At 39.7% G+C, this 16,706-nt stretch overlaps 1 protein-coding gene across 1 annotated transcript in view; it reads right to left on the reverse strand.

The window, feature by feature from the left end:
- Positions 1–16,706, reverse strand: part of PTH2R (parathyroid hormone 2 receptor) — a 79,081-nt gene that overhangs the window by 50,251 nt on the left and 12,124 nt on the right. Inside the window, exons 2-4 of the mRNA XM_084780798.1 lie at positions 13,412–13,514; positions 4,139–4,249; positions 3,908–4,023 (exon numbers count right to left, since the gene is read on the reverse strand). Of these exons, the coding sequence (XP_084636924.1) occupies positions 3,908–4,023; positions 4,139–4,249; positions 13,412–13,514 (330 nt within the window). The remainder of the gene's footprint in view (positions 1–3,907; positions 4,024–4,138; positions 4,250–13,411; positions 13,515–16,706) is intronic.

Below are 16,706 nucleotides of genomic sequence, written 5' to 3' on the forward strand. Positions count from 1 at the left end.
AATTTCTTCAACCAATATTCTGTAGTTTCAGTGTACAGTTCTTTAGTCCCTTAGAGAAATTTATTTCTAATTATTTCATGTCATTTGGTGAATGGAAGTGAGATTATTTTCTTGTTGCTCTTTCTTGTTAATTTATTAATGTAGGGAAGCTGTCATTCAGTGTGAAGATTTTTTTTTTCTTAGCTCGAACATTACTGAACTCACTCATTAGTTCTAGTAATTTTTTTCTTCGGATTCTGGGGTTTTTCTATAAGATTATATCATCCACAATTACAAGCAATCTTGCTTATTTTCCAAAGTGTTTGCCTTTTTACTTCTTTTTCTTTTCTGCTAGAATGTCCACAGCTAAAATAAGTGAAAGGCACCACCCTCACATCCTTTCTGCATCTCAGGGGCTTTTTTCTCCTCCTGCTGCTGTGCGACACTTCTCAGGCAACCATTCTTGCTTCAAATGACAACCTTTTTCAGCTCCTATGTGAGGCCGCAGCCTTGTACTTTTGTGGCTGAAGGGTGGTTTTTGTTGTTTTTTTTTTTTTTTCCTCTGTGGCCAGCCTGCTACACAGTCATCATATACTTAATGAGAGTTTCATGTGCCTCAAGGGGTTTCTCTCATTTTCTATCCTCTGTCCCCATGACTTCAGATAATGTGAACTTTTTATCTGTGTCAGCCCTATGTGTATCTCAAGAGACTTGTCATCTTATCCTTCACGGCGCCCAGCCTTTGGCATGCTTCGATGCTATTCATGGTGAAGGGCCCAAGGGGCCTCACTGTCACTAGGGCTGAGCCCTCGGGATCCTAAGCTCTTATGCTAGCTCTTATCTGTTAAAAGTTGGTTGGAAAGCCCCTATCCTTTCCTACTTTCTTCTATCCACTTCTGTGACATCCTTGCTTCCTTCTGCTGCAGACCCACAGACAAATGGTCCCAGGGGCCGCTCCTTTCTTTAGAAAAAAACCAAAATGTATCCATTGCTTGTATTGCTGGATTTCTACAAACTATTTATTTGGAAGTACAACTTAAACTATTCATAATATACCTTACAACAACTAATCATTTGGTGAATATTATTTTTTCTATTCAACTTCCCTACTTCAAATCTTTATAATCAGTCTTTGAAGTAAGCTATGACATCTAAGGATATGACCTTTTAAGAATTTATTTCTCTCTATATTTTTAATTAAAATATAGTTATAACATTCACCCTTTCTTCCCTGCCTCATATCCCTCCCACTTTCCCCTCAAACTCATGGCCTACTCTTCTTTAACCACTGATGTAAATATATATATGTATATATATGTATCACATATATATGTATCATATATGTATATATGTATCATATATATATGTATGTGTATATCCTGCTGTGCCATCCAGTGCTGTTGCCTGCAGGTGTATGTTTCTAAGGCTGACCATGTGGTATCAGATTACCAACCATCCCTGAGGAAGGTGAATCCTCCCTCTCTCAGCAGGTGTTGATGGCTGTAGCTCTTCATCTAAGAGTGGGGCCCTAGGAGATTTCCCCCATCTACAGTAACAGATCAACTGGTGCTGGAATTGCTCAGGTTTTATTTAGGCAGCCACTTGTGTCCGTTCCCTGGGTAATGTATCTACAGCCCAACTCCTGCACCTAAAGCTCAGAAAACATGGAGGAAGAGTGGGCAGAAAGATTTTAAGAGCCAGGAGACCAGGAACTCTGCCATGAGACCCTACCCTGTAGTTGTAGCAGGGAAGACACACTGGTGACAGCCCTTTGAGATGTTTAATATAAGTTGCTAATTGTATTCTAAGCTGCATACAGCCGTTAGACAAGAGACGGCTGACAGGATGTTTTCTGTAAGATGTGCTCTGTAATATATCTAATGGGGTTACCTCACCCACGCATGTGAGCATCAATGTCAGAGGTCAGTGCTGGGGTCTTCTCCCATTCTCCATTTTTTTCAAGCAATTAGGTTTAATTATTCTTTTGTTGATTAAATTTTTTCTTTGGCAATGTTATTTGTCTAAATCTTTTTGAGACGGCCTCTCACCCAGATCTCACCTTGATTGGCTAGAGTGGTTTGACCAGCAAGCACTGAGAATCTGGCTTTTCTCCAGCCCACAGCACTCAGGTTATAGACGCATTCTGCTGCCCCCAGCTTTTCCATGGGTGCTGGGGAGTCGTGAGCCAAGCCCTTTAGCCTGGCCCTCTGCATTTTTATTAAGTAAATAAAACTGTTTACAACTCCCAAAAATTTTTACCTCTTAGTAAACTTTCAAATTATTTTTATATGAAATAGGATATATATCTAGAGACTAAGGGATGGTTTCATGTTTAAAGCACCTACTGGGCAAGCATAAGAATTCAACCTATGGACGAGCTCTAGGGTTGAGTGAGCGACTTAGTCTCAATGCACAAAGTGGATGAGTGATCCGGGATTACCTAACACCTATTTCCAGACTCCACATGCATGTTCACATAAGTATAGACATGCACAGCTGCACACACACATGCACACATACACATGAAAATGGGGGGAAAATAAATAGTATTTATCTTGGACTTATTAACCATCCTTTACTAGTATACTTCTTAGAATGTACTGTAATCAGAAGGCATGGTTGAAAGACTAGAGTTGTATTAATAAAAGTCATGTTGATGAATGGCCATGTAAAAACTGTGAAAGTTGTGCATTTGTCATTCTTTAATGCACAAGAAAAGATCACCACCAAGCACACAATTTGTCAGTGAATGTTAACCTCTTTATTTTTCATACTTATTCAAGTCATTTTATTGGTCTTTTAAATGTACTTTTAGCGTATTGGTGTTTTGTTGTTTGTTTTTGTTTCTCTGTCGAGGACTGAAAATGATTTTGTAGTCTCTCATATTAATTGCCTCTGTGTCGGCATGAGTTGCCTTGTAAAGTGTACAGCAATCTCACATCACCTATTTAAGAAGTTTCAATCTGGAAGTACAAAACTAAAGGTTGAAAATTACCATCATGCTCACTGGGGTGGTGACACTTTGTGATGGAAAAGAAGAAAGAAAGCTGTATTTCAACTGAGCTGACAAAGTTTCATATCAAAGACTTCCTCCTATAGCTCTTTCTCCAAACAGAGTTTCTGCATGATGGCCTGGTCTATGGACCTCATCAAGGCTCTTGTACATCAGCTTACTACCCTCCTCCCCAGCATCATAGGTGTGTGTCACCACATACTTTTGCTCACCAGGTCTAAGTGATCGGAACTTAACTGTGACTTTTAAACCATTGAATACAATGTTTGATCACTTACATATGGCTGCTACATCAAACCACTCAATACAGAACAAGGACACCAGAGTGTAGCCCTTGACGCTGCCATCAGCTGTCTCCTGGGCCCACACTGTTCCACTGCCTCACAGTTGACTCCCATCTGTGAAATTAAGGTATGAAACACCTATATGCTGACTCTTGCTCAGTATTTGTCTACATCTCTGATTTGTCACTTAAAATGAAATTATCAATGGCAATCGTCTGCAATGGACTATACATCACTAAAATGAAAAGATTCTTCACAGTGAGATGGGATTTGCCACTCACAGGTAATCAAGAATAAATTGTGTTTATCACTACCTATTTGTATACATACTATAACATAATATGGAATAATATAATATAACTAAGTAATATAATAAACTGTGTGTGGTGTGTGTACATGTGTGTATGATGTGTGTGTGTCTGTGTGTGTGTGTACCAGATAATGCTAACCTAAGGAAAACAGCAGAGAGGTTCAAATGCATCTAAAAAGATTCTACCAGCAGTTTTAATCTTTCATGATCTTTGTGTCATTAAATAAAAAAGATTTTTGTATATAATGGCTAATAAGCAAAAATTGTGTAAAAATGTCCTGTGCTTTCCTTGGGGATTCACAAACATAGAAATGTTATTACCTTTCCTATGTTGATATCAGGCTGTAGAAAGCAGTCTGAATAATTAGCCCATGTTTTATTTGAACTATGAATAAAATCCCAGGTTCCATTGAGGGTACAGTGCCGGAAAGCAACTCCTGGAAAGACAAGAAAGATGCTGAGATTGCACAGTTCCCTGAAACTCTGTTATTAAACACCAAAAGAAAGAGTAAATGTCTGCCTGCAATCAATCATCTCAGAAAAGTTCACTACCTTTATGATTGAAGTCATAAATATAAGGAGGGCATGGCACAGACGACATTTTCCCCACTGTTCCTCTAGGCCAGCAAATGAGTCCATCCCATTCTGGGAAGCAATTGCCTTCTGGTGAGAAAAGGAAATAAAGACAAGAAAATAATATTGAACAAACGCCTTCAAAACAGTCCCTGGGGCAAAATGTAACAAATAAAATAAAATAAAAAATAAAAACAAAATAAAACCTGACAAGTTTGGAAACTAAACCGGAAGAGATGAGATGCAAATGTCCCTCAAAATCACCTGCTTGGTCTCTTCATGGGCACGTTACAGGAGTCTTTGATCTGCTAAATTAAAGTATCTAAATCATACCAGGATACCCACTATAAAAGCAGTGACAATATAGAAGAAACACTGGGAGTCACTGTGAACAGCTGTGGTATAATTCTTCCAACTGTCTCAGTAGTAGCTACAGTCCTACCTTAGATTTTTTTTTAACTGCTATTGAAGAACTTGATACACAAAAGTGGTTCAAGATTTAGGTTTCTTTTTTACCAGTGTGAGTCTTTGTGCTCACCTCAGACACAGCGATCACAGCAGCTCTATGCTTCTCAAGACGAATGCCATCTCATCATTCTTACAAGCTCCAAGTCCATCACACCTCCAGCTGGATGGATTGTCAGCAGGCCATTCTTATGCCATCTTCCCTCTCTCCTCCTCCTCCTCCTCCTCCTCCTCCTCCTCCTCCTCCTCCTCCTCCTCCTCCTCTTGCCCTACCCCTAACTCTCTCTCTCTAGGACAGTTTTCTACAGCTCTCCCCACCACTGCCCTGTGCTTCCGATGATTAACTGTGCAAAGTGTGGGAATGCGACATGTTCGGGTAGAACCAAAGACTGTAGTGAAGACCAGACTGTGTGCAGGTCCTGCTCAGACACAGGAAGTTCCTGCAACATATTATGTGTCCCCTGCATTGGCCATCCCAGAGTAGGGAGCTTTTCAGGGTGATTCTGTAGGGGCAAAATTAATGCCATATCCTACACGTAATTTATATTCTGCAACTAATACCATGTTCTGTATGGGAAATTGTCTCCAGGTGACTTCACTTCTTCCTGGATTCCAGGAATGACCACGCACTGCCATAAGCCAGACCTGCTAGCAGTTTCCAGAAACTCCACCGAGTGATTAGCTGAGATAAAACAACTTCCCTGGAGACTCAGTCTGCCTAAGGAACTGTGAAGTTTCCACAGCCTCACCTAGCCCTCCCCTCCAGGAACTGTGACCAAAATCTGCCCAGCCTAAGAATATAAAAACCCTACGATTCTCCTGTTCTGGGTCGCCTGACTCCTGTGTGCAGGTGGACCCCAGCACGCTGGAACAATAAAGCCTCTTGCTTTTGCATCGACCCGGTCTCCATCTCTCTGATTTGTTGCTTCCCAGTATAGACTCTCCTGATCAGAGTCTTACAATTCAGCACTTTGGGGAATGGTAGATCTAGATCCCTAAGTCTAAGCCACAAGCCAAAGGTTCATGATGAGCCCTTGGTGTCTCCTGTCCTTGCTGCCAGTAAAGCTACTTCCTGTTCTCTGTTGTGTGCCTGGGTGTTCCATCTTACCTGATTCCAACACTTGGTACCAATGATCCACCCGCATTTGCTCTTATCACTTTAGCCCCCAAAGTTCCCCACCACCCACCTCACCAAGCCACAGTCTACTTCTGAAGACTCAAGGATCTGCCTTCCCCAACGATATGTCAGCAACTTGTCCAGGTTCAGCCCATTTGCTCTTCCTGGGTTTCAACGCTGTTCCTCCTAGTTCCCTCAGTACTCCTTCCCTTCCATCCTTCAGACTCTTTCTCAAATGTCAGCTTCAGAGTAAGCTTTCCCAGTGTAAGACTGCATCCCCATTCGCCCCTCCCCCATCTCCCGCCATCTTTCCTTCACAGTTCTCAACACCTCCCAATATTATACAGGTCTTTTTTTTTTTTTTAATTTTTCCCTTTTTTTTTTAAACTCACAGATTGAAGAAACCTGAGAGTTGAGCTCTTTTGTCTGTTTTGTCCCATGCATTAGCCATGCTCCTGGCACAGCCCCTGACACTTAGTGGAGTTTAACAAATGCTCACTGACAGTGCTATGCTCTCCAGGGCTCATTTCCTTTGGTCATATAGTGACGTGCCAAGAAGAAAGCTTGTCAGCCACATCACACCCCCACGTCCCCAACAGAGACACTTGCTATGAGTGCTGCATTCATTTTCCATGACAAATTTCACAGTTTTAAACAAGGTCTGAACCCTGGCTCAGTAAAGCCTTTGCTTGTGAACTCGCAAAGGCAGAGCCAAGAGCTGACAGGGCTGTGTTCTCTTCCAGAGACCCTAAGGGGCACACCTTCTCTAGCTCATTTCAGTAGTTGGCAGAGTTCAGTTCCTCCATCATAAAGCTGGTTTCTTTCTGGCAGTTAGCAGTGCACTTGTCCAGCCTCTGAAGGCAATGCACGTAACTGGCTCCTGCCCTCCTTCCTCCACTGTCACGGTCAGCAGCAGCGTAGACAGGATGGATCCTTTTCACATTTGGAATCCTACTCTGTTCCTCTTTTCTTACAGCTCAAACTGATGCTGCCACCTTCCTCCTCCAGTTTTCAAGGCCCAGGTGATTATAGATAATAGATAATCCAGAATAACTTCCACATTCTAATGTGCGTAAGCTTAATTCCATTTTCAGCATCCCTTTTGGCTATGTAGCATAGCGCACGGAGGACGGAACTGTGGAAGGAATGTGACTTGGTCCAAGGTGAAAGCAATCTTGGCAGGCTTTGCCCGGAGAAGGAAAGTGACTTGACCCTTGGTGAAAGCAGTCTTGGTAGGCTATTTTTGAGACACCAGAACACGGATACCCCACTGAGATAAACATTGTGATGCACTGAGAGGAGCCATCCTGGGTCTGGAATTGAAAAAAAAAGGGCAGGGGACTCCAACAGGGCTATTGTATTGCAAATCGACCACCGATGGGAGGAGGGAACTGGAGAAGAGACCGGGAGTTGTGGACCTACTGGAAGAAGGAGATGGAGAGGAGAGAGAGAGAGAGAGAGAGAGAGAGAGAGAGAGAGAGGACCACAGGCTAGGACCATGAGGGGCAGATTGCTTAGGTCAAGGAGAAGATCTGCGTGCAAGCCCAGAGACACCTAGGGACTCATCTCATGGAACTGAGACCCAGAAAGTTTACTCTTGTTCTTTTTAACCTCCTTTCCTTCTTGCTTAGAGCAGTCGGGTTGTTTAATAAATGCATAATAAAGCCTAATTGTTCAGGAGCAGAGCCAACACATAACAACCACTATGTGCTAGCAGTGGTTATCGTAAGGGCCTATCACAAGTACTAGCTAACACCTGTCATATCCAATTGTTTGGTTTGAAGGTCTGCCCAATAGAACTTCATGCAAACACTGATATGCCTTATAATAATCCAACATCAACCTGGAAGTAACTTGTCAGTGTCCCCGTGTCACATAGAAACAAACATTTGATCTGTTTTATGTCTTGCTGAAGAGATTTTTAAGAAAGAAAGAAAGAAAGAAAGAAAGAAAGAAAGAAAGAAAGAAAGAAAGAGAGAGAGAAAGAAAGAAAAAAAAAAGAAAATGTCTTCTTTCACCCACACTGTTCTTCCAGAAGAGAACATTTTCCTGGAAACAGCCTCACTTCCCTCACACAATCACAGCCTGACTTCACACACCACAGGTGACCCAGGAATGCATTCCACAGCCTCTGGCTTCTAATGCACCATTGCATCTGCCCTGCTTCCTACAGCATCTGCTGTTGTTGTTATTGTTGTTGTTGTTGTTGCTGCTGCTGCTGCTGCTGCTGCTGCCACAACTGTTACTGCTGTTGCTGCTACTGCTGCTGTTACTGTTGCTGCTACTGTGTTGCTGGATGTAGTAACAGTCCTTTGCTTTTCTTGTTGCTCACAGTGATTAGTGACTCAGTCTCACCCATCAGTTACTGTTACAGGTGCTAGAATTCCATTCGACTCCCTGCCAATCTCCTTTGTTGTTAGTAAGTCATGTATCTTTTCATATCTGAACTATTGCTAAAGTCTGGATCTTAAATGCCCCACAAAGTCTCCCAGGCTTAGTCACTTTAATGTGTGAGGCTCAGTGGAGAATCTTCTGGGGATTGGGAGCATGCCCTGGAGGGGATAGAAGGACCAGGGTTCTCTCCTTCCTCTTTCCAAGAGTTGAATAGCTTTGCTCCGTAATGTGTTTCTGCCATGTTATCCCGCCATGAGTCCAAAGCAACAGAGACAACCAGTCATGGAGTAAAGCCAAAACTTTGATCCAAAACAAACCTTTCTTCTGTATAAGCTTATTTATCCTGGTTATTTGTTATTGCCTCAAAAAGCCAACACCACTGCCCCATCAATAAGTAGCCGATAATGCTACCTCACAACCAACACAAACTGGACCTGGAAGCACGGTCTTGTTTTCTATCTGGAAAATGCATGCTGCAATGTCTCGTGCTACATTTGAAAGTAGGCACATGATGAATTAAACACTGTACATAAACTGTAACATCCATGGGTCAGCATATTGTACAATTACTCAGTATTCAAACAGCCATGAAAAGGAATTTTCTTGGGTTCTGAGGATATGTTATGGTTTCTACAAGACGCTGCCCCATAGGGTGAATGAGCACAGCCATAGAGCTTTCCTCCAAATTCAGAAAACCAGCAGTCCTTAAAACAATATTCTTATAGAACGTGCTAATGTCTTGGGTGGCTCTTTGACAATAGGAGTAATAAATATGCACAAAAGATTGGAAAGATTAGAGAAGGCTAGACCTCAAACATACAGTGTGGAGCTCTCAATTAACGTCTTCTCCTTGATAATCAGGTGAGAAGCACTTCAATTATTTGGCACACAGCTAATTACCAATGACTCATCACACTAGTTATTTTTTTTTAAATTAACACCACTAATTATAACTCTGACTCTCTCCTATATCTCAAGCAAAGCTAATTATTAACTGAAGCTTGTTCAGTCATGATGTTTATACAGGATGGTCTAGATTTTTAAAAATCCATCTTGTATCCTTTAGCTCTTGAGTTACTCAAAACAAAATAAGATCATACTTGGAAGGAGAACAAAAAGGAATGATGAAACCTTTGGGGTTTTGTTTTTAAATTTTCAATAATTTTATGAGTAGGCATTTGTATTTACAGCTCCCTTTCCTTTCATAAACATTTGGAAAGTTTTATGTTCTTACTATAAAGTTTTTAAATAACCTGTGTGGTGTGTGTGTGTGTGTGTGTGTGTGTCTGTCTGTCTGTCTGTCTGTCTGTCTGTCTGTCTGTCTGTATTTCTGTCTTTCTGAGTGCTTGAATGGGAACCACATGTGTGCAGTGGTAAGAAAAAGCATCAGAGCCCTGGAGCTAGAGTTACAGATGGTTGTGAACCATCACGTGGGCACTGAGAATTGAACTCAAGTCCTCTGCAAGAGCGGCTCTTAACCGCTGGGCAATCTCATTAGTCCCACATGTTTCTCAGAAACAAAAAAGAATACTGTATGCTTATAACAAAGACTTGCTGGCTGTTGGTATTTTAGTACTTATTTCAGTTCATTTATTTTTGCTATAGTTTTATAAATATTATATTCAGCATTAACAGCCCCTTTCTAAATATTTTTATATCTGCCTTTCAACTTTAAGATCATTTAAAATGAAATTTTTCTTTAGTTATCTAACAATTTCAAAATGTCAGTCTAGTTTTTAACAACTTTACAGTGCAGTGAGTTTCAATTGTTTTACATATAATTAAGCATTTTCATTGAAAGGTAAGCCAAATTTGACACATTTAATTCTATAATATTTCTGTATGAAAAAGGCTTTAAGGCAAGAGCACTCTCTTTTACTATTTACTCATCCATATAATGGATATATTCACAAGTGCCAGGTGCTAGCTGTAGAACTTAATACATCCAAACAATTTATCCTTCTTCATGTGACATTTCTACAATCTGTGACTGATTTATACTTACTAACCTTTGCTGCTCTAATCCCTCTTCCTGGGTTGATTGGTTGGTTGCTTGCTTGGTTGACTGATTTCTTGCTGTATCCACTTAACTCCTACCCCTTTACTTTTAAGAAGTGATGATTATGCAGTCAGGTAACTGCCTGACCCCTCACTGGTTGAGATGTTTGCATGGTCACACAGTTCTGAATGTCTCTGCTGTTAAACTTATGTACCATCTGAAGGACAATTACCACTCTCATGCAGTCATCAAAGCCACAAGGGCAGGGAATACCATCATACCCATGGTTTTCAGTGGTAACTACTGAAGGACCACCCTGAAGGCACACAGTAATACTCACACAACTTCTAGAGAGACACAGAAGATTGGGATAGACTAGGTAATCTAAGATCTTACAAGTCAACATTCAGTGGGTCAGCCCAGGAAACAGCCTGTTTGTTCCTCATGAATTTTAATAATAATCTTTCCAGGTTCCTTCATGTGTTACTTCTTGAGATTTGTGTATCTAAGTGTTCTTTAAAGATAAATTGAATGTATCCCTTTGTGGTACTCTCAAAGTGGCATTTCAGAACACTTCTCTTGCAAAACACATATAAAAGTCAAATGAATATAAACTTACTGTCTCCTGTAACATGTACAATAAAATAAAAGGAATAAGCATGAGGCCAGAAATTATTCTGCAGAGTCATTGATCATCGTATTTAGGTTTTATCTCAGACGCTGCCACTAACCTGCTAGTTTTATTCATTGTTGTTGTTGTTGTTGTATTTGAGTAATGGAAGATAAGCATAGGATATGATAAGCCTATAAAATTATATGGGAGTGCCTGCTATAAAGTCAGTAAGAAGTCCCTAAACACTGGTGAGTAAATATAAAACAAAACTATCCTACCCAACAGAGATTGGCCCTTCTCGAACTCAGCTAGATTTACAGCTGAAATAAGAAACATTGAGAGACAAACTCTAATCCAAAAATATGTACCTATAAGTCCATACTCAGTAAGTTGTCTAAATTGAGTTTAAATTAAATTAAAGTTAAACTAAAGTCAAAGTACATGTACTCTGGTGCCTCATATTTGACAACGTCCCCTGAATGGGTAGACCTGGTGGCACTCAGAGAAAGGAGAGCAGGCTACCAAGAAGAAACTTGATATCCTATGAGCATATACAGGGGGAGGAGGTCCCACTCAGTCACAGTCATAGGGGAGGGGAGTAAGGGGAAAATGAGAGGGAGAGAGGAATGGGAGGATACAAGGGAGGGGATAACCATTGAGATGTAATATGAATAAATTAATAAAATAAAATTTTAAAAAAAGTCAAGGCAATGGTTCCTTACGTATCTTGTAAAAGGAAAATCAATCAAGACCTTGAGTTCATCACGATTTCTCATATGGCACATAAGGAAATAAGGTGCCATTGTAGTAGAACTGGCTCACCAGTAAAATCTGTAGGAACATGAATTCATAAACTCAGAATTTGAAACGCATGTCTAGGAAAATAAGAAGAAATTCAAAGAATATTAAAGTACAGAAAGCCAGGCGTGGTAGTACAGGCCTTTAATCCCAGCACTCAAGAAGGCAGATGCAGGCAGATCTCTGTAAGTTCAAAGCCAGCCTGGTCCAGAAATGAGTCTAGGACAGCCAAGGCTACACAAGGAAACCCTGTCTTGAAAACAAAACAAAAAACAAACAAAAAAAATTAAAACCTGGGTATCTGGACTAAATTATTTGTTTAATAGACAAAGATTACCAGAATAAATAAAGAAAAATGTGTGTGTGAACTGTTTACATAAAATGTTCCTGGCTGGGTGTGGGGGTGCAGCAAAACCTTTGGTGCCAACGTTTGAGAGGCAGAGGCAGGTGGGTCTCTGTGAATTTGAGGCCAGCCTGAGCTACATAGCAAGTCCCTGTCTATGTAGACAGAACAAAAAGATATTCCTAAAATATAAATGTATGGAGAATTTAATAAAATAATGAGAAATATAAGTGCTTGTTTAAAAAATATTATTTATTATAAATTTTCAAGATGAAAATTTCCTGGAGAGTGGGTACATAATAATGTGAACATACTTAGGACTTGAATAGTATGCATAGATATAAATAAAATGATAAGCTTAAACACTGTGTACATTGTATCACATCTAAAACATTTTTAAAGGATTGGAAGAGTTATACTAAACTAACAAAGTAAAAAATAAATAGGTGTTGAATAAATAATGTTAATATGATTGTTTAACTGTATATATAATTTTAATATTCCAATCAAAAGTATCTCTAGATTTATAAAAGCTTTTTTATGCTGATAAAATGTTTAATCACTGGGAAATAAATTTCTAAATATAGATATATTTAATAACATAGTTTCAAAGTATGTTAATTGAAAAAAACATCCAATAAACTTTTTAGTGAAAAAGTCATCATCATACTATTATAAAAGCATGTATCTTAAGAAATAATAGATCAGGTGGTCATTCTGGATACAGAATACATGAAGAGCATAACAGGTGAGCTTATGCTGTGGTTCTACAAAACAGTGTGGTGGAAACTGGAGAGCACACATTCTTTTGAAAATGACATAGATCACTCATCAAGACTGGCCACAGCAAAGGCCACTAAGTCTCGACACACTTTGATAAGTCTCGACACACTTTGATAAGTCACCATTATGCAACTACATTCTCTAATCATAAAAATTAAAAGATCAGTCGCAAAGTTGTGAACATTTTCAAACCTGTATGAGCAGATATTAACCTGTTATACAAAGCACGGTTTGAAAGACATTGCTTCACCCAGTTAATTGGGATTTAAGGGGGCTCAGTAAATCAAGCCCCACTTCTGACCCAAATTTAAAAATAATTGAAAAATGACTCAAAAGCTCAGGAAATGGTAATTTCCTGAAAATTAAACTATCGTTTTATTTTAAAAGTTTATGTAGAACATGCTTAGGGACTGGTCCAAGCTGAGATCACAACCTGAGAGACTATGGATGTTATCCCAGCTCACTGCATGGTCAAGGGCAAGCCAACAAACTTGTTTCCCACAATAGACAAATCCAAAGAGAGGCCAGACATGTACATGCCCAGTTCATACTCCCAAACTCACTAATCAAACAAGTCATTTCCTTCATAGGAAAGGCAGGGTACACATAAAGAGGTGGGAGAGCTTTGTTCTTTCTACATACCTTCCACATGGAAAACACACTAAAGAGGAACATTTGCAATTTCTATGATGATAAAAGTGAAGAACACAAAGAAAAGACAGGTTCCTTATCGTTGTTACCTCCTTCTTGGAGCTGAGCTGTGATGTTGAGCTCACATTGTACTTTAGCTTTCATAACAAGAACAATCTGCTCTTCTATAGTGATGGTGCCATCAGAATCCAGCTGTGGAAGCAAATGAAAATGCCGTCATTCCCCATCATCTTAAAGGCAGGGCAACACTCTTGTTATTCCATTTCCAAGCAAGCTATCGAAAACAGTCCCTTATCAGAATACACTGTTGTAGATTGAATATCCACTGTCTTCCGTAGGCTCACAAACAGAACACTTGCTCCCAGATGATGGTGCTACTTGGGAGCACTGCAATAAAATAAAATAAAATAAAATAAAATAAAATAAGCTAGAAGATGGGATAAGCTGAAAGAGTTAGGTGGTCACTTCAGAAGTGGGTTCTTAGTAAGATATTAACCAGAGCCACTTCCTATCCGATCCCTGCTTTCCAGTTAACCATGAAGTGAACATTTCTGTTCCACCACATGGCTGTGTCACACTGTTTTACCAGATTGCACAGGGATCAAGTAACCACATAGACTGAATCATTTGAGACTATGAGCCAAAATAAACTGGTGTCCCCTTAAGTTTGCTCTGTCAGGTGTTTGGTCACAGTAATAAAAGGGTAACTGTGTCAACATTATCTTTTTGGATAATTTTAAATGCACTACCAGAAAAATGTAAAGAAACCCTAAAATGTGATTAGATAATTATGTTAAAAATAATGTAACTACAGCTGGGTGTGGTGGTGGTGCATGCCTTTAATCCCAGAATTTGGGAGGCAGAGGCAGGTGGATCTCTGTAAATTCAAGGCCAGCCTGGACTACAAAGCAAGTCCAGGACAGCCAAGGCTATTACACAGAGAATCCCTGTCTTGAAAACCCAAAATAATAATAATGATGATGATGGTGGTGGTGATACAACTAGAAGAAATAATAAATGTTAAAAATGCATAGTGTGAAGGCACAATACATTACTAATTCTTTCACAACATAGGAGTTATGTTACATGGAAATAGAAGACTAAATTTACCTCTATTAGAAAAATTATTAGTGAAACCTAGATATAACACACATCATCTGACTTTGGGTTTATTCATCTATGAAAGGATATGTTATTCTAAATGATCTCCATCCATCTCCCTGCTTTAAAACTGGGGACTTTATAACAGTAAGATATGCATACACATATCTATTAACTATTTGATCCATACTTATAATTTTTACATAAAAATAATGTGCTTTATGAAGGAAGAAAAGAACACAATATCCAGGACATTGAGCGCGTTTGTACAAGCATTGTTCCTTACCTTAAAGTGAAATGAAAATGACAGTGTAGCTAGAACAGAGAAGCCGTTTTCATCCCCAAAGTCTATTACTTCAAAATCAACACTTGCTTCCACAACAAAGTGTTACATTTAATAAAACAATATTAGTCATTTGTTCTGGACAATTGGGATCATTTGTAACTTGAAGGAAAATTGAATTCCAATGTCAGAGACAGACCTAAGGTCTAAGAGAGGCCTTGATTTGACAGTGTCTGTTATGATGAAAGTTCATAAAAGTTCTCATTGTAAATATCAGTTCTTAATGTCATAATATTAATGTCCTCATTATTACAATAATTATAATTTCAAGTGTAGTCCATTTTCAAGTAGATATGATGTCATAAACTAGATATACTCAAAAGGAATCACTCTGGAACTTTAGGAACAATAGAAGAGACACACATTCAGATACAGAGAAAGAGAGGGTGGATAGATAGATGATAGATAGATAGATAGATAGATAGATAGATAGATAGACAGACAGACAGATAGGGTATATAGGTAGGTAGGTAGATAGATAGATAGATAGATAGATAGATAGATAGATAGATAGATAGATAGATAGACAGACAGACAGATAGGGTATATAGGTAGGTAGGTAGATAGATAGATAGATAGATAGATAGATAGATAGATAGATAGACAGACAGATAGGGTATATAGGTAGGTAGGTAAGTAAATAGATAGATAGATAGATAGATAGATAGATAGATAGATAGATAGATAGATAGACAGACAGACAGACAGACAGACAGACAACATTAAGAAGCTTCTGAGAGGCTCAGAGAAAAGAGTACACTAGGCCAGACGTCGGATCATGGAGAATGACACAGTGGAAAACTACTTGCGTTTTCTTTCTGACTCACACACCATCAGTGTGTAGTTAAAGTAGTTGGGAACTCTGAAACACCAGCAAGGATAAAGTGGCCTCAAGAAAAGCCTCTGCATCCAAGAAATGAAAAGAGCATCTGACAAGACGGAAAATTCACAGATGTTAGGAGTCTGACCCCAACCAATTAACAGTCATCTCTGGGAAGTCTCAACATGTGTCCTAGCAAAGATGTCAGGAAGCATCTCTACAATCTTCCACAGTGGTTTGAGAGAAAAGGAGAGAACAGTAGCCAAAACAGGCTTCTTCACCATCAATATCTGTATGTCAGTAAAGATTATGTTGGCAAGCTAGGAGCAGGAAGCATTAAACGGAATGAAAAAAGGGAGGACAGAGTACAGAAAGAAATGTAAGCTGGGCGTGGTGGTGTACGCCTTTAATCCCTGCACTGGGGAAGCAGAGGCAGGTGGATCAATGTGAGTTCAAGGCCAGCCTGGTCTACAAAGAAAGTCCAGGACAGCTAAGGCTACACAGAGAAATCCTGTCTCAAAAAACAAGAAGAAGGAGAAGAAGAAGAAGAAGAAGAAGAAGAAGAAGAAGAAGAAGAAGAAGAAGAAGAAGAAGAAGAAGAAGAAGAAGAAGAAGAAGAAGAAGAGGCAGCACTGTCCCTACTAGACACTATAGACAAACAAAAAGCCCAGTGCCAGGAATCGGTTACCCCTTTTGGAGCTGTTGGCCAATAAGGTCCTGTAGATTCCCACATATTACAGGCCATTGCCAATGCTCTTGGTTACCATCCAGAGCTTGACAGTAAAATCCTATTGCAGAAGGTAGTATGTGGCTGAACACAGAGAAATCCAACTGGAACTCACCTGGAACGTTCATCCCTTCTGTCTTGCTTTCACAGTCCTGGGAGGTTCTATGCACACTAAGAGAGGAGGAAAACAACCACCGATCTTACTCTGTACTCACCCAGTGAGCTACAGTAACATCAGGCCCGTCAAGACACGCCCACTGGTGCAATAGTGCCATCATGGGGGTAGCCAACCACCTACAATCGGATTTAAAGCACACTTCACAAGAGGAAACCTGTATCTGGCATAATCAATGGGACCTGTGGCAAGAGAAGCCAAAGCCTTAGGGGAAACAC

Source organism: Acomys minous (genome assembly GCF_964271855.1).
Source record: "Acomys minous genome assembly, chromosome: 4".
In the NCBI taxonomy this organism is placed as follows: Eukaryota; Metazoa; Chordata; class Mammalia; order Rodentia; family Muridae; genus Acomys; species Acomys minous.